Source organism: Corvus hawaiiensis, chromosome 12 (assembly GCF_020740725.1).
Source record: "Corvus hawaiiensis isolate bCorHaw1 chromosome 12, bCorHaw1.pri.cur, whole genome shotgun sequence".
Taxonomy (NCBI): Eukaryota; Metazoa; Chordata; class Aves; order Passeriformes; family Corvidae; genus Corvus; species Corvus hawaiiensis.
The window spans coordinates 6,691,139-6,707,874 of NC_063224.1; the positions used below are offsets into that span (position 1 = coordinate 6,691,139).

Genomic DNA, 16,736 nt, shown 5'->3' on the forward strand with positions numbered 1-16,736 from the left:
CTTGGTGTGGCAGGGTGGGAAAAGGGTGACCCCTGGTCACCAGCAGTGGTCACCAGCAGCTACTCAAGAACCAGCATGTCCCACCAGTCCCCAACAGGCTCAGCTCCGTGGAGGCCACACAGGGATGCAGTGTTCCCGCTGCCAGGAGGCAACCACCGAGTGATTGTTTTCCAAGCGCGACCGGATACCGGAACAAGGTGGATGTATGCAGACATCGGCAGCCAGCGTGACTCACACCACAAACCCTGAAATCTCGAGATGGGGAGAAGGGGCACGTAAAGCGCTGGGATGTGACTCTCCCTCGCTGGGGCTCATGGGGGAAAGTCGGGCACTTGGCACCTCACCAAACCCGCAGGCCTCTCAGTGAATAGCTGAAGTCACCCGCCGGAGCGGTGAGCCATGCACAGCTCATCCCCGCGCGGCGAGATGTGAGCCGGGGGCACGGCGGGGCCCTGCGGGCTGCGGGGAGGGGGCACAGAGCCCCGGCGGGACCGGCCTTTGTCCGGGATGCCGGCGGCACGGACGGGAACGCGGCGGCGCTGGTTGCCCTTTGTGCGCGGAACAAAGAACAACAGCCAGAGGCTTCTTTCGCTGTCCAGAAGCGGGAAGGAGCCAGAAAGGGAAACGTCACTCGGCAGAAATGGGCAGCGTATCCCGGTGGTGCTCGGTCCCCTGCCACCGGCCCAGAAACCGGCAGCACCAGCTAAGGGCACCTCCCTGGCGCACCCTGCAGGTACAAGCACGGGCGCGGTGGGGACCCTGATGTCACCACAGGCAGATTTGCCATGCCGTGATGCTGGTCTGCGTCCCAGCAGGCGGAGCGGGATGCTCACCTCCAAAATCTCAGGCGTTAGGAGAGGCAAACCCTGGCCACGCTTCCAGGTGAAGTCTGGTTTATGGGGATGCACCACGGGATCAGGGCTGACTCGCTGTCCCCAGCTGTTGGATTTAGCCCCTGCAATTTTCCTGGCTATTTATTTTCCACAGTCTGGATTGCTTCGACTCCAAAAGTCTTTGCGCACCTTGAGGAGCTCTGCTTGGTGTCTGGCTTCTTAAGTGAGAGCGGGAGGAAAGCCGAGTATCAGTTCACTTACTCACTTCTCATCCTCTCCTCCACCCAAACCACTCTGCCCGATGCCAAGACAAAGCCCTGCTCACCCGTTTTCCCGCCGCCCCAGGGCTGCAGATGGCCTCCATCCCTGAGCCGGATTTGGGTTAGAGGGAGAGCTTTGGTGTGGTGCTGTCGTGGGTGAAAACCCAGGGTTGTGGTGGTTTTGAGGTGCCCCAGCCTTACAAACACCCTTGCCAGCCTGCAGCCGTGCTGGCACCAAATGGATTTGGGGGATGCAGCCGGAGAGCCCCAGTTTTTGACTGTGCCTTGTGAGATGCGCAGTGGCACCTCCTCAAGGGGGCTCAGAGGTCCCCTCCCATTTGTCAGGGGACACTTCGGCACCGCTCACCGGCACCGCCGCAGTCCCGCATCGCCACCGGCCGTCCCTGCGCGTGCTTAGTCCCGGTCCGGGACCATTCCTGCGATCCTTGTGCCATCTAGTGGGACCTGCACCAACCTCACGGCGGGGTGCCCGAGCGGCAGCGGACGGTGGCGGGTCCCCGGCCAGAGCCGCCCGGCTCTCCCGGCAGTGGAGGAGATGCACACGGGCAATCAAAAGGCGCTTCTAAAGAGAAGCAGCGGTCAGCGCTGGTCGCTAACAGAGACACCACGGGCAGGGGGGCAGCCGTGGTCCCCAGGAGAGACAGCACCCAGAGGGGCCGAGCTGCAGCCCCCCAGCAGCAGCAGCTCCCACCGCCCAGAGATTCGGCTTTCAGCCCCAGTGCTGTGCCCAGAGTGCCAGGGTGCTCAAACTGTCCGGGATGCACGCTGTGCCCGAGGTTCATGCTGTGCCTGACACCTTTGCTGTGTGTGCAGCCTGCGCTGTGCCCAGTGTGCCTGGGATATACGGTGTGCCAGGGATTCCTGGGACGTACGGGGTGCTGATCTCCACTCTCTGGTGACCAGAGAAAGGATACAGGAGATGGAATGAAGTTGCTTCAGGGGAAGTATAATTTGGACATTAGGAAAAGGCTCTTCACTGAGAAGATGGTAAGAGATAGGAACAGGCTTCCCAGAGAAGAGATCATGGCATCAAGCCTGACAGAGTCAAGGAGTGTCTGGACGACATTCTTCATCATATGGTTTACTTTCAGGTTGTCCTGCAGGGAGTTGGACTCGATGTTTCTTCTGTGTCCCTTCGAACTCAGGACAATCTGGTTCTGAGATACCACAGTTTGATGCTATTGCCAGGATGGAGCCAGATTCCTCCATGACACCCCCAGTCACCACTGCACAGCTCTCCAGCAATGCCAGCTGGCCTAGCTAAGGGAACAAAGGTCTTTTTTTTTTTTACCTAAAATGGTTAGGTTTGCCCCAAGAGGCTTCATCTTGTGCTCCAGGGGCTGCTGGGTCCAACGGCAGGGCTGTGGCCATGTGCAGAGGGGCGGGGAGCAGGGATGGCTCAGCCACACCAGTGCTCATTGTGGGGCAGCGATGCCACCCTGCGCTTGCCCAGCGCCTGCAGCCACTTGTGCAACATTTCTAGGTCTCAGTTTATGACGTAGGGCAACCATCCGCTTCAATCTGACCTATCCCAAATGGGAGGTCCTTGGGAACAGATTTAAGGGGGCCTGCTGGCCATGGTCAGGCACCCTGCGTCAGGCTGGAAACCCAGAACTGGAGGAGAAGGGCGCCAGGACGATGATGCTTGGACCACAGAGATGGGTCACTGGCCACATCTTCAGGTGATGTGCTCCGGACCAAGGAGATTTGATTTTTGCAAGAGTAAACCCCACAAATCCCAGGATGCTGCAATGCATCCTTGAGCCTGCTGGTGTCACCAAGACACGCACGTCCTAGCAAACAGTAAACCCATGCTTGGAAAAAACTTTGCTGGTTTTAGTGCCGAGAGCGGGTTAAAGCCGCAACCACGCACCCGCAGGTCTGGCCAAACCGCCTGCAAAATCGCTTCACCGGCTGCAAGAGACGGCGCCGGCTCCCCTGGCACAAGACACTGGGATAGGGGGGTAGGAGAGCAAAGCATCCCTCGCCTCCAGCTTTTTGGGGTTGTTTCCAGCAGAAAAATTCCGATCTTGGAAAGAACACGCACGAGCTTTGCAGATTTGCTTTAATTTGCTTTGGTTTTCCCTGCTGCGCTCGGTCTTGGGGGAGAAAAAGGTGTTGGTGTCCCATGGCATCGATTCCACGTTCCGCGGGACACGAATCCTCTCGGCCGCTAGTATTTCCACATTTTTTTGCCTGAAAGGCATCCAGCAAAAGGAAAGAGACGGGCAAAATGGTGGTTTGGGGTTTTGCCGCTTGGTCAGGAGGGAGCCAACACGCGTATCTGTGGGGATGCAGATGCTGCGTGGCCACCGCTCACCCGGGGGGCCCCGTGTCCCCCGGCCCGGCACCCACGCCCTGGGGCAGACACGAGTGTGCAGCCCAGCAACCCCCACGGGCAAACACCCGTCACACGCGTGTCCGGGCCCCCACGCGCGATCCGCGTGTGCAGGGCTGCGCGCAGCCCCCCGAGCACCGGAACCCCACGCGTGCGGCCCCCCCGCCCGTGCCACGGGGCAGGACACGCAGCGCGGCCCGGGACCGGCCCCCGGGCGCGGGCGGGGGGCGGGAGCGGCGGCGGGGGGAGGAGGAGGAGGGGGAGGAGGAGGAGGAGACTCGGCCGCAGCGCCCCGGCCCGCGCGGGCCGCCCGCACCACCGCCGCCACCGCGCCGGCACCGCCGGGTGAGGGACCGGACCGGACCGGGCCGGGCCGGGCTGGGCCGGGCGGGCGGGCGGCGGCACCGGCAGCACCGGGAAACTTGCGAGAAACTTTGGCGGGGGAGGGGCCGCGCCGGGCCGGGCCGGGCCGGGCCGCGGAGGGGCGGGCGGGGCCGTGGCGAACCGGGCGGGGCCGGGCCGAGCGGTGCTGGGCGGTGCCGGCCGTCCCGGGCCGGACCCGGAGGAATTCCGGCGGAGCGGAGGAATGCGGGGCTCCCGCCGCCCGGGCCGCGGCGGGTGAGCGACAGCGCCCGCCGCCAACGGGGAGGCGCGGGGGGCCGGCGGGGCCGCCCCCGCCCGGAGCCCGCGGGGAGGGGGCGCGATCCGCGCGGGCCGGTGATCCACGCGTGCTTCCCGCGGGTGTTCCAGGGGTGTCCATGAGCCACGCGTGCTTCCCGCGGGCGTCCCATGGATGCTCGTGCTCCACGCGTGCTTCCTGCTGGTGTTCCAGGGGTGTCCGTGAGCCACGCATGCTTCCCGCATGTCCGACCGTCTGCTCCACACGTGCTCCCTGAGGGTGTTGCAGTGGTGTCTGTGATCCATGCGTGCTCCCCGTGGGTGTTGCAGGGGTGCCCTGGGTCCACGCGTGCTCCCCGTGGGCGCTGCATGGTTGCCGGTGCTCCGCATGTGCTCCCGTGGGGTTTGCGTGGGTGCCTGTGCACCATCTGTGCTCCCGTGGGCGCTGCTTGTGCCGGGTCCTGCCAGTGCCTGGGATTCCTCCAGGAGCAGCCCAGAGAGTACAGGCCTGGGCTTGCTGCTGAGTTTTAGCACAACTTCACCATTTCAGCAAATATCACCAGAAAAATTAGGGTTTTCCCCCATGCAAATCCCAGAACTGCCGTCGGCCTCTGCTCCCGCTGCTCCAGCACTGGTTCTCCCAGCCCAGCTGGATTTCGTAGCAGGTCTGGGCTGCACCGTCCCAAAAACCCGCCGGGGCTGCGGGCAGCCGCGGCTGGACCCTGTACTTATCCCATTAGGACACACAGCAGCCTCCCATTAAGGCTTCCTGGGGCGGTCTGCCTGCCTGGCCGCACCGGGATGTGAGATCCAGGACAGAATGTGAGGTCTGTGCCGAGATGTGAGGTCCATGCCCGGGGTGGAGACGCTCAGCACCGGCCCTTTGTTGCGGCATCACCGGAGAGCACATCCAGCTGCCGGGACACTGTCCTGCCAGCATGCCACACCAGTCCGGCAGCTCCGGCTCTCCTTCCGGAGCTGTTCCTGCTTTGCTGGCGCCGGATCCAGGCTGTAATCCTCGCTGGAGCTGCTGGGGTGCAGCTGAGTACCCCAACCCCAGCACCGGGGAGAGTCTTGGAGGCTCTCAGATTATGTCATCAGATGACCTCATGCAGATGACATCATGCGAATAACATGTAGATGTCTTCCCTTCATTGTGGTGCGCTGGCAGAGGTGCCTGCAGAGCCAAGCTGGGACAAGGTGCCGGTGGCTGAGCAGTGGGCTGTGGTCCTCATTGGGGACCTCGCTGATGTCTTCGTTGGGGATCTGGCTGGAGCCATCACTTGGCTGCTTACTGGGGACCTGGCTGGGGACATTGCCAGAGTGTTCCCTGAGGACCTGGCTAGGCTCCATTCCAGGGATCTTGTCACTCAGCGTGCTGCTCCCCTAAGCCAGGGACCGTGCCCCTGCCACCCCTTCCCTCCAGCCACCTACTGCAGTCCCCACCTGACCCCTCCTGTCTCCTGCAGGTCCCTGGCTGCAGGACGGTGATGGCCATGCCCTAGGGGAGCCCTGCCATGAGCCAAAGCGGGGCGTCTCGCCTGGCCGGCTCCCCGCCGCTGCCGGGGGGCTCGCTCCTGGCCCTGCTGGCCCCCGAGCCCTCCCCATCCCCTCCCAGCGGGACACCCTCGCCCGGGCCCCCGCCGGCGTTGCTGGAAGGGGACTGGGAAGGGCGGGAGGAGCTGCGGCTGCGGGAGCTGGAGGAGGCGCGGGCGCGGGCGGCCCAGATGGAGAAGACGATGCGCTGGTGGTCGGACTGCACGGCCAACTGGCGTGAGAAATGGAGCAAGGTGCGAGCCGAGCGCAACCGGGCGCGCGAGGAGGTGCGGCAGCTGCGGCACCGGCTGGAGGCCCTCACCAAGGAGCTCGCCAGCCTCCGCCGCGACCGTGACCGCGACCGGCCGGACGAGCGCCCGCCACGGCCACCGCCACAACCCAGCGCCGGCAGCTCACCCGCTGATGGAGCAGAGGGGGACGCTGGCCCTGAGCAAGAGCCTGTGCGGGATGTGGGGGCTGAGGTGCCCCAAAAAGCCAAGGTGAGGGTGCGGGGCTGCCCCGGGTGAGCAGGGCTGGCAGGGGAACAGGGGAGCTCCTCATCCTTGTCAGCTACCCATGTGTACCCCCAAATCACCACTGCCTGTCCTGTAAAGATGGGCAGTGTGGGGGGACCGCTCTTGGGGCAAGATTGGGAGGGTAAGATCCCACTCAGAGCAGTACAGGGTGTTCAGACCCTCCTTTGGATTAGTATGGGGGGTGTCAGACCCCTCCAAGCAGGATTTTTGGCTCAGACCCCTTTCTGAGCAGCATAGGATGGGCAGACACCTCTTGGAGCAGTACAGAGCAGTCAGACCCCTCTTGGAACAGCATTGGGGGCATCAGACTCCTCAGAGCAGTGTCATGAGGAGGTCCAGAGCCCTCATAGCCCCATGCAGCGAGATCACCTTGGCACTGGCACCAGTCCCTTTCCTGGGGCTTTCCCTTTGGAGGCACTAGGCAAAAATCACTGTGCCAGTACAGGGGATGGTGGCATTGGCAGTGCTGGTGGCATCTCCCAGCCATGGCTCAAATGTTAGGGTGTCCATATGGGCTTCTGGCAGAGATTTGTGCTGAAGGAAGGAGGAGGAGGAAGAAGGGGACACCAGAACCACCTCAGGGATGCTCCCAGCTGCTTCAGCCATCCCTCCTCTGCTGCTGTTGGCTCTGTCACAGCACAGAAGTCACTGCTTGGGGTGCAATGCCGTGACAGTTCAGTCCACCTGACAGCACAGCTGCCAAGCGACAAATCTGAAACTCATGTGAGCATCCCCCACGGGCTCCACACTTGGTCCCCAGGGACACCCTGTCCCCCAGAAACCCCTGTGGCTCATTTACTGTGTGCTCAGAGCACCTGGTAGAAGGTCACCCACGTGGCAGTCCTGGGTGAGATCAGTGTCATAAATTGGTTTGGATACCAAATTTCCAGCACAGCAGGGAGCTGGCAGCAGAGTGTGGTCATGTATGGTAGCTCCCCTCCATGAATAGGGCAAGTCCCTCTCCATCAGCCTGAGGGGATCCCTGGGGAATGGAGAGAGAGAAGCTCTTGGTTATGGGGTGAGGGCTAGGTGCTGTAGGGGCTGGGAAGCCAGGGCTGCCCCCTCACCCTGTCCCCTGTGCTGGGCCACCCACGGCGCCACAGGAGCTGGAGCTGATGGAAAACATCTTGACGAGCAAGCAGGACGAGAGCTGGGAGCAGCGGGGCCCCCGGGCCTCCTTCAGCCGCCAGGAACGAAGCCGCCTGCTCTGGGAGGACGTCAGCGTCGTGGAGGAGGATGCCACCAAAGTCACTGCCCTGAAGCTGAGGCTGGATGAGTCCCAAAAAGTGCTGCTCAAGGAGCGGGAGTGAGTGCTTGGGGCATCATCCTTGCAGGGTGCCAGCTGATACCAGCCTGGTCCCCACTGGGATGGGATGTCCCATGGGGTCCTGCAGGCTGTCACCAGCATTGCCTCTCCCCAGGGACAAGCTGGCACTCAGCAAGAACATCGAGAAGCTGGAGGGCGAGCTCAGCCAGTGGAAGATCAAGTACGAGGAGCTCAACAAGAACAAGCAGGAGGTGATGAAGCAGGTGAGCGAGGTGCCTGGGGAGCAGAGGTGCCCCTGGGGGTGGCCTGTCCCTCAGAGGGTGGCACATCCTGATGGACGTGGTGGCCCTCAGCCACTTCTCCAACTCCAGGTTGCTTGTTAAGGGTCTTCATTAGTGCTATGGATCCAACATTCACAGAGGTTGGGTGGCTGAGTGTGGGCAGGGCTCAGATGGAAGGTGGGTGCTCACAGCCCCCTTTGGGTGCCATGTCCCCCCACAGCTCAACATCCTGAAGGAGATTCATCAGGACGAGCTGGGGCGCATCTCCGAGGACCTGGAGGATGAGCTGGGGGCTCGCTCCAGCATGGACAAGAAACTGGCTGAACTGCGTGCAGAGGTGAGGCCGAACCCCAGTGTGGGGGCAGAGGGAGCAGCGAGGGGGTCCTGCTGCCCCCCAGCCACCCCGTGCCCCTGTCCCAGATGGAGCGGCTGCAGGCAGAGAACGCGGCTGAGTGGGGCCGGCGGGAGCGGCTGGAGACGGAGAAGCTCAACCTGGAGCGGGAGAACAAGAAGCTGCGGGCGCAGATTGAGGACCTGGAGGAGGTGCTGGCTCGCAAGCGGCGCCAGACAGCCAGTGCTCTGGACACTGACCTCAAAACCATCCAGGCTGAGCTCTTCGAGAAGAACAAGGTGCCATAGGGGTGGTGCTGTCCCCCTCCACCGCATCCCTAGCTGACTCTGTCATGGGGCTCAGCGTCCCCAAGGACTCCCTCCAGCCCAAATTTTGCCACCACACTTGAAGGGATGGTGGTGACCCCGTCCTTGCTCCATCAGCTCCTGGGTCATGGGGTGGGGCAATGGGAGAGGTCCCTGGGGAGGGAGAAGGGGACACCCAGTGGTGGGGGTGGCTGTCCCACACTCAGCCTGTGCCCCATACCCCCCACAGGAGCTGGCCGACCTGAAGCACATCCACACCAAGCTGAAGAAGCAGTACCAGGAGAAGATGGCTGAGCTGGCCCATGCCAACCGCCGCGTGGAGCAGCATGAGGGAGAGGTGAAGAAGCTGCGCCTCAGGGTGGAGGAGCTGAAGAAGGAGCTGGCCCAAGCTGAGGATGAGGTGGGAAAGCTCATGCTGGTGGAGAGGGTCAGGGAGAGCTGTTCTGCTCCCTCCACAGCTGCCAACAGCACCATCCCATCCCATCCCATCCCATCCCATCCCATCCCATCCCATCCCACAGCTGGATGAGGCCCACAACCAGACGCGGAAGCTGCAGCGGTCGCTGGACGAGCAGACAGAGCAGAGCGAGAGCTTCCAGGTGCAGCTGGAGCATCTGCAGTCCCGGTGAGCAGGGGCTGGGTGAGCCACATAGGGACCAGCAAGGATGGCATGATGTTCTCCTTGCCACCATCCCTCGACCAGCATCCGCCTGGTTGAACTCTTGGCTAAGCATGGCCAAAGTGCCTCCCACACCTTCAGAAGGGGCACAGCCATCCTCTGAGCAGTCTTCACCCCACTGTGAGCTGGGTGGCATTCACCTCCCAGTTAAACCAGCATAAGACTGCCCAGAGACCAGCACAGCCCAGTTTTATGCTGCTTCGGGTTGCACCCACCAGTACCCAGGGCCAGGGCAGGCTCCTAGCATCCCCACATCAGTTTGGGGAGGTGGGAGCTGAGTTTTCTTGCCCTCAAAACTTTCCTCAGCGCTGCTTTGTCTCTCCAGCAGTAAAGAGCTGAAATGGCTGTGGGATCGATGCCGCGGCTCCAGGAGGCGCTGGGGGGGGTTTATAATCGTCCTTTATTTTATTGGGACATCTGCATTAAATCATGGAAGCATAATGGAGGATTCATCACCCCCCCCCCCCAGACTCCCTGTGCACTCAACCCTAAATAATTCATGCTTTCCAGTAAAGTGTAGTGGACTGGTCGGATCTCACTGGATCCTGGGCCTTTGGATTTCAAATTTGATTCATAAATTTTCCTTGATGAATTTTCACGCAAGAGCAAGTGGGGAGCTACAACCACCACAGGCTCCTGGGAATGGTCACTCCTGGGGTTTTTGGGGATTCCTCATTTTAGGGTGATGACACCTCCCTGCTCTGCACTCCTGTCTGGGTCTGTGCTGCCCAGCCCTGGAGGGGTTTAGCCTGTGCCCCACTTGTGCTGAGCACCATCCACAGCCCCCTGGCCCCATGCCAGAGTGTTGGCCCCAGGCTGGGGGGGCTCATCCTGCACCCAGAGCTTAGTGAGCACTGCAGGAAGGAGTCTCCCCAGGGTGCAGTCGTGCTGTAGGGGTGCAGGGGGATGGGCTCAGCTTCAGGGCCCCCCCAGGGCCGTGCTGCTGCCCCCACCCCAGCAGCTGTTCCTCGCAGGCTGCGGCGGCAGCAGAGCACTCCACTTTTCGGCAAGATGCGCAGCACCCGCTTCGGCCCTGACGACGCTGGGGACGGCACCAGTGACCCCGACGAGGACGAGGACCTGCAGATACAGGTGCCCTAGAGCCCAGGGCCAGTGCCACCACCGCAGGACGTCCCACATCAGTCCTCTGCATTCAAGTGCATGTTGCCACAGGGCCCAGCTGTGCAGTGATCCTTGTATAGATGGGGAAACTGAGGCATGGAGCAGTGGGGAGAAATTTGCCCAGGGGTGCTCCAAACTCACTGCCTCTTGGATAGTGTTGGATGCCCCTTCAGCCACTGGCATCTCCCAGAACACTGATGTGGCCACCAAAGCCAGCATCGCTGAGGAGCCCAGGAGGAGGAGGCACAGGCAGAGAGAGGCACCAAGCCTGGCAGCCAAAAACTGCCCACTTCTTTTTATATATATTATATATATGTATGTATTTGTATATGATTTTTTATTATAAATACAGAGCCCAGATGGGCCCAGGCTCTGGTGGTGGTGTGAGCTGCTGGTCTGTCCCCACACAGGAGCGAGGGTGGGGAGGGGACACTTGGGGAGAATCAGCATTTCTTCACCAGCCATGCACGGGTCTGAATGTCACCCACTGGCATCCCTATCCCCATGCCTGGTGTGGGGCTAAAGCCTGTCCCTGGGCCTGTGCAGTGAAAGGTGTTCCCCCAGAGCTGCTTACCCTGGGGAGGTGCTGAGCCAGGGCTGCAGAGGTGCTCACCTGTGGGTGCTGATCATCCCAGCACAGCCCCTTCAGCCCAGCCCCCCAGTGCAGGGCCTTGGGGGCTTTGGAGGCGCTCAGACACAACCTTATTAAAAATTAATATTTCAATGAGCTAATCCCCTCGCTCTGCCTTTTAATTGATTGGATAAAAGCGCAGCTCTTTGCTGCTCATGGCGTTTTTTAATGCCCTTTTATTTCCAGCGATTATTCATATTTTTATGGCCCAACAAGTGAGGCTGCAGAGGTGGGGGTGCCTGGGGGCAGTTTTAGTGAGAGGCCTGGAAACCACTTTGGGGGGCATAGAGGGGGGAATGGAGACACACCTGAGCTGAGGGACAGACAAGAGGCTGCTGCCGCCGCCCGTCAGTCGCTGCGGGGTGTTCACTCTGAAGCCTAGTGATGGAAACCTCTTTCCAGGGCGGCCGGTTGTGCCTCTGGTTGGGCAGCCCGGGGGTGGAGGGGGGGTACCGGGGCGGGGGCGGGCCCTGGAGAGGCGGGGCCGGGCGGGGCGGGGCCGGGCGGGGCCGAGCGGCTCCGGGGCTCGCAGGACGCGGAGGCTCCGGCGGGTCCGCTCGCACCGGGAGGCCGGGTAAGGCGGGGGGACCGGCGGGGGAACGGGGGCGGGCGGAGAGGGTGACACAGGACGGGGCTTGACCGAGGTTTGGGTTGACAAGTGTCGGGGGCAAGCGGGCGGGGGGTGACAGCGCCGGGAGGGATGTGCCGGTGGGAGCCCTGCGGGTGATGGGTGGTGAGGGGTTGGGGGCCGCCAGGTGTGGGAGTGCCGAGGTGACAGGTCGGGGGTAGGGGGCAGGAGGCATCTCCCAGCATCTCTGAGTTCCCTTGGGGTGTTCGTGTGCGTGGGGTGGGGTGACGGGGATGGGGAAATGGGGGGGATATTCTCCTCAGAGGCGAGCGCTGCCCCCGGCCTCTGTCAGGATAGCGGGAGGTCCCCAAGGTGCTGTCCCAGTCCTCTGGGTGCTGGGCTTTGGGGAGTAGGGCGTCACTGGCATGGAGGAGCATCCCCGGGGATGGCCCTGTTCTGTTTCCTGGGTTACTGCCTTCTGCCTGGGACTTCTCCAGCTGGGAGAGGAACCTGGTCCCCACCTGGTCCCACCGGTTGGGGCTGGGGGAACCAGCAGGGACCAGGCTGAGCGAGGCCGAGCTCATGGTAGGACTGGAGAGAGGCTGGGTTACACCAGGGGGTGTAAGCTTGGAAGCCGGGATCCCTCTGGCAGCTGGTGCTGGCCGAAACACCCCACACCAGAGCTGGCCTGGCCAACAGGAGGTCGTTACCGCTGGACCGTACTGGTGCCCGGCCACCGGGGCCATGTTGCTGCCCAAGCGAGCAGCCTGGGAGGAAGGAGGTGATGGAGGTGCGAGAGGTGATGGAGACCTGCGGGCGAGGTCTGGTGTGGGTGTCCCCTCGGACACATGTTGGAGATGGTGGCAGGGGACCGACCACTTGTCTGTGCCATCCTGGCTCCACTGTCCTGGCAGGGGTTAACACCGGACTGTTCCACTCGGATGGTTCAGGCAGCGAAAGGAGGAGGAAGAGGAGGAGGAGGAGGAGGAGGAGGAGGAGGGGAAGGAGGAGGAGGAGGACGACGAGGAGGAGGGGGAGGAGGACGAGGAAGATGTCACCCGTCGGTCTGTCATTTCTCTTTTTCAGCCAGCATGGGGGACACTGCTAGCACCAAGCTGGGCCGGTGGTGAGACAGGAGGGGTACGGAGGAAGAGGATGGAGGGGGGGGGGCGAAAGTGAAGGCAGCCCCCCCCTCCCAAAATATCCCCTACCCTATCGAGCCATCGCCATGGCGACGAATTTTAACGACATCATCAAGCAGGGCTATGTGAGGATGAAGAGCAAGAAGCTGGGGGTGAGTGGGGATCTTGGGGAATGGGGGAGTGTGGGGGAGAACACCCATGGATTTGGGGTGCTGGTTTCCCTGTGAGGTGACGTGGCCAGGTACCTCTTGCGGCATCCTGTGCCCCTGTTTTGGGGTTGAATAAGCAGCATTTTGGGGGCTGTGGTGGCAGAGGAGTGGGAGATGGCAGGGAGAGGCCACTTGTTGGTACCCAAATCACCCAGCAGCCCCAGTCCAGCTCCTGCACCGGCCGGATCCTGCACCGAGTAACACCCGTTCACCTGTCCCAGGTCACCCAGGGTGTGGGGGATATTCCTGAGCCCTCCCTTACCCCCGTGCCTCAGTTTCCCTGCACACACAGTTTGACGTCGGGGATGCTCCTCACCGGCAGAGGTTGGAGCTGCTGGGTGCAAATTAGGGTGGTGTGGGACTGCAGCACCCATAGGTGGGGGGTCAGGGGGTTTGGTCGCCCATCTCCATGGCTTGGAGCCGGCAGCAACGAGCATGCTGGGTAATTTCATGCTAATTAGGGAGAACAAAGAGGGAGCGGGCTCGAGTGGGGGGGACATGCCCGGGGACGGTGGCCCCACCACCCTCAGAAGCAGGGGCTGTAGGAGAGGGGACGGGGAAATGCCAGAACAGCGGTCCCCTTGAGAGCTTTGTCTGTGTTCATTAATTAAGCTCTGTAATTAGCACTGGCGGGGGGTGGGGGCAGATGATGGCAGCCTCGGCATATCCCTATCGCCAGCATTGCCTCCTGTCCCCAGGCCAGCAGGGTCAGCAGAACCAGGCACGGGTCCTGGGGATGGGGACAGGGGGACGTGGGGATGTGGTGGGGACAGGGACCCCCAGGGGCCCCGAGCAGCCGCCGCTGTCTGTCCGGCAGATCTACCGCCGGTGCTGGCTGGTCTTCCGCAAATCCTCCAGCAAAGGGCCCCAGCGCCTGGAGAAGTACCCGGATGAGAAGTCGGCGTGCCTGCGTGGGTGCCCCAAGGTGAGGGGCTGCGCTGGAGGGGTGCTGGGGTGCTGCCCGCTGCTCGCGGACCCGTGCCAGAGCAGGTCCTTCTTTGCCGAAACTTGCTGGGTGGCTGTCCCCATGCGCTCCGGAGGGGGATGCAGCTGGCTCTGGGTGCAGCAGGGAACAGGGGCTGGGTGCAGCGGGTGACAGGGTCTGGGAGCAGCAGCTGGGGTCTGGGTGCAGCCCTCGGTGACCCCTTAACTCCTCTGCAGGTCACCGAGATCAGCAATGTCAAGTGCATCACGCGGCTGCCCAAGGAGACCAAGAGACAGGCGGTGGCCATCGTTTTCACCGACGACTCCGCCCGGACCTTCACCTGCGACTCAGGTACGGGGCAGCGCCCAGGGAAGCTGGGCTGGGGGTGCTGGGTGGGGCACCCCGGCGTGGCCAGGGTCGCCCAGGGGCTGCCGTGGTGTCTTGCAGAGCTGGAGGCGGAGGAGTGGTACAAGACGCTGTCGGTGGAGTGCCTGGGCGCCCGCCTGAACGACATCAGCCTGGGGGAGCCCGACCTGCTGGCGCCCGGCGTGCAGTGCGAGCAGACGGGTGAGCGCGGCGGCGAGTGCTCGCCCGGGGCTCCGCCTCGCTGCACCCCCCGCAGATTATTTTATTTTCTATTTTTTTCCTGTCTCCAGACCGGTTCAACGTGTTCCTCCTCCCCTGCCCCAACCTGGACGTTTATGGCGAGTGCAAGCTGCAGATCACCCACGAAAACATCTACCTCTGGGACACGCACAACCCCCGGGTGAAGCTGGTCTCCTGGCCCCTCTGCTCCCTGCGCCGCTACGGCCGCGACGCCACCCGCTTCACCTTCGAGGCTGGACGGTGAGAAGTCACCCTTGCTGGGACAGGGATCACCACTGTGTGCCTTCATCCAGCTTGGTGCTCCAGGCAGTGGCATTGCTGGCATCATCACAGGCTGGCCTGAGGCTGGGGTGGTGGCCTTGGCCTGTACAGTGTGCCCGTGGCAGGGGGGGCTTGGAGCTGGTTCTGGTCCCAGCTCAACACCATGAAGGGGACATAGGAACAGCTCTAACAGCGTGGGAGCTGTACCAGCTGCCACCTGGGGTGGGGTTTTTTTTTATCATCCCTTGGCTTGAAGACCCTGGTGACATCCTGTGCCACATCCCCGTAGGATGTGCGACGCAGGAGAAGGTCTCTACACCTTCCAGACGCAGGAGGGCGAGCAGATCTACCAGCGCGTGCACAGCGCCACTTTGGCCATCGCTGAGCAGCACAAGAGGGTCCTGCTGGAGATGGAGAAGAATGTCAGGGTGAGCTCCAGCCCACGCTAAGGGGGGGACACAGCTGGGGGAGACTCCAGGGGCCCTGTGTCACCCTCCTCCCCCCTCTCATCCACTGCAGCTGCTGAACAAGGGCACTGAGCACTTCTCCTACCCCTGCACCCCCACGACCATGCTGCCCCGCAGTGCCTACTGGCACCACATCACCGGCTCCCAGAACATGGCCGAGTCCTCCAGCTATGCCGGTGAGTGTCCCCACCCCACCTCGAGGAGCTGCTGCTCCCCCAGCCCCTGGAGCTTTCCCCACCAGGTGAACCCATCCTCTGCTTTGTCCCCAGGAGAGGCGTATGCAGGTGCCCAGGCCAGCTCGGACACCGACCTCCTCAACAGGTTCATCTTGCTGAAGCCAAAGTCCTCCAAAAGCGACAAGCCTGAAGGCAGGGAGCCCACATCGTCCCCGTGAGCTGGTGTAGGGGGACTGTGGCAGCGGTCCCCTTTTTCTTCTCCAAGGGGTGGCAAGGATGAAGGCAGCCACCCCTCAGAATCCCCAGGAGACCGAGCTGGGGCACCTCCGTGCCAAGACCTTGGGAAGCAGGCACTGGCTCACGCCCTGGTCTGGCGTTAGTGGAGGCAATGGCTGGCTCAGCCTCAACTGACTTCAAATATATATTGAATATCCATATTGTAAGAGATATTTCCTTCTCACATGAATGCAAATGTGGTGGCTGCTGAAGAGCCCTTGGGCAGATGTCCAGAGGTTTTTGACTCTCGGGGATCCAGCTGGGAGGTGAAGAGAGTTGGGGGGGTCAAGAAATTCGGAGTCTTCTGCATGGCAGGAAGGCTGGAGCATCATTCTGCCATGGCTATGGAGCAGCATTGGAGGATGCAGCTGTGCCAGGCTGATGGTGCAGGGTCCCACCCCCCTATGAAGAGTGGGGTGCTCCTGAGGACACCCTGCCACCCCTGAGCTGATTTTTGCACTTCAAGCTATTTAAACACTCGCTGTAGAATTGAGATGTCTCAGGAGAAACTGGTTTTCCTTCCAGGGGGGTTGGCTGGGGTGAGCGGCCGGGCAGAGCTGAGCTCCCCGGCTTCTCCCACCCAAACACTCCTCGCTCCTCCCACAGCTGTGTCCCCCTGCCATGCCCCCAGTTTATCTGCTGGTGGGCAACCATGGGACTGGTTTTGGCCAGTAGCATCTGTCTCTCAAGGGGCAGCTTTGTGGATACGAGAAGCCCCAGGGCAGAGAAACCCATGCTGATGAGGAGAGAGCCACATTCCTCTGTGCATTCCCATAGCCCTCACTCCCTCCTCACCCACTGGGGTTGGAACTGGGCTTCATGTGCTGAACTTAAAAGCAATTGATTTTTTTCTAGTTCTCCTATTTATTGACCTCCTTTAGAAGGGCTATCTTTTTATTGCCGTGCAAACCTTGGTGTTTCTTTGGAGTCCTCTTCCGTCTGGGTTGGATGCTTGGTGGTTTTATTTCTGCCCTTTAAAGCTCCAGGTCCATGTGTTGGGCACAGGGAGTGTCGTGATGTGGGAATCTGTGGTCTGTAAATACTGTGTTTCAGGGTGGTGTAGCTTGTGGCTGAGGGGACATGGGGACAGAGAAAGGCTGCTCCTCGCAGCATGGCTGGGCACAGAGGGGCTCTGGGACCCCAGCACTGCCCAGCAGTGTGTCCCCCCTGGGGTGAGAGGTGGAACTTGCTCTTTTTCTGGCTACGCACCTCATCTGGAAAAGATTTAACATTTGTTACCAAAAATGTTTGGGTTTTCTGTTTTTTAAGGAGTTGCTCAATGAATAAACAACCCTTATCCACATCCACCCTTCCTGTTTGTCTGTTC

At 61.7% G+C, this 16,736-nt stretch overlaps 2 protein-coding genes across 5 annotated transcripts; both read left to right on the top strand.

The window, feature by feature from the left end:
* Positions 1–3,752: 3,752 nt before the first annotated feature.
* CCDC102A (coiled-coil domain containing 102A) lies at positions 3,753–10,523 on the top strand. 3 transcript variants are annotated; one of them, XM_048317072.1, is made up of 9 exons: positions 3,753–3,797; positions 5,540–6,106; positions 7,246–7,448; positions 7,564–7,672; positions 7,911–8,027; positions 8,111–8,320; positions 8,577–8,747; positions 8,869–8,972; positions 10,001–10,523. In XM_048317072.1, the coding sequence occupies exons 2-9, from the start codon at positions 5,588–5,590 to the stop codon at positions 10,125–10,127; spliced, it is 1,560 nt and encodes a 519-aa protein (XP_048173029.1). In that variant the 5' UTR covers positions 3,753–3,797; positions 5,540–5,587; the 3' UTR covers positions 10,128–10,523. The 3 variants fall into 3 exon arrangements, with proteins under 3 accessions (XP_048173029.1, XP_048173028.1, XP_048173027.1); XM_048317071.1 differs by lacking the exon at positions 3,753–3,797 and adding an exon at positions 3,985–4,070; XM_048317070.1 differs by lacking the exon at positions 3,753–3,797 and having other exon boundaries at positions 4,147–6,106.
* Positions 10,524–11,271: 748 nt separating this feature from the next.
* DOK4 (docking protein 4) lies at positions 11,272–16,712 on the top strand. Of its 2 annotated transcripts, XM_048316483.1 has the most exons (9): positions 11,272–11,353; positions 12,434–12,641; positions 13,516–13,623; positions 13,860–13,974; positions 14,071–14,190; positions 14,280–14,469; positions 14,780–14,918; positions 15,010–15,133; positions 15,227–16,712. In XM_048316483.1, exons 2-9 carry the CDS (start codon positions 12,576–12,578, stop codon positions 15,349–15,351), a joined length of 987 nt encoding a protein of 328 aa, XP_048172440.1. In that variant the 5' UTR covers positions 11,272–11,353; positions 12,434–12,575; the 3' UTR covers positions 15,352–16,712. The 2 variants fall into 2 exon arrangements, with proteins under 2 accessions (XP_048172440.1, XP_048172441.1); XM_048316484.1 differs by lacking the exons at positions 11,272–11,353; positions 13,516–13,623 and having other exon boundaries at positions 12,374–12,641.
* The last annotated feature ends 24 nt before the right edge of the window (positions 16,713–16,736 follow it).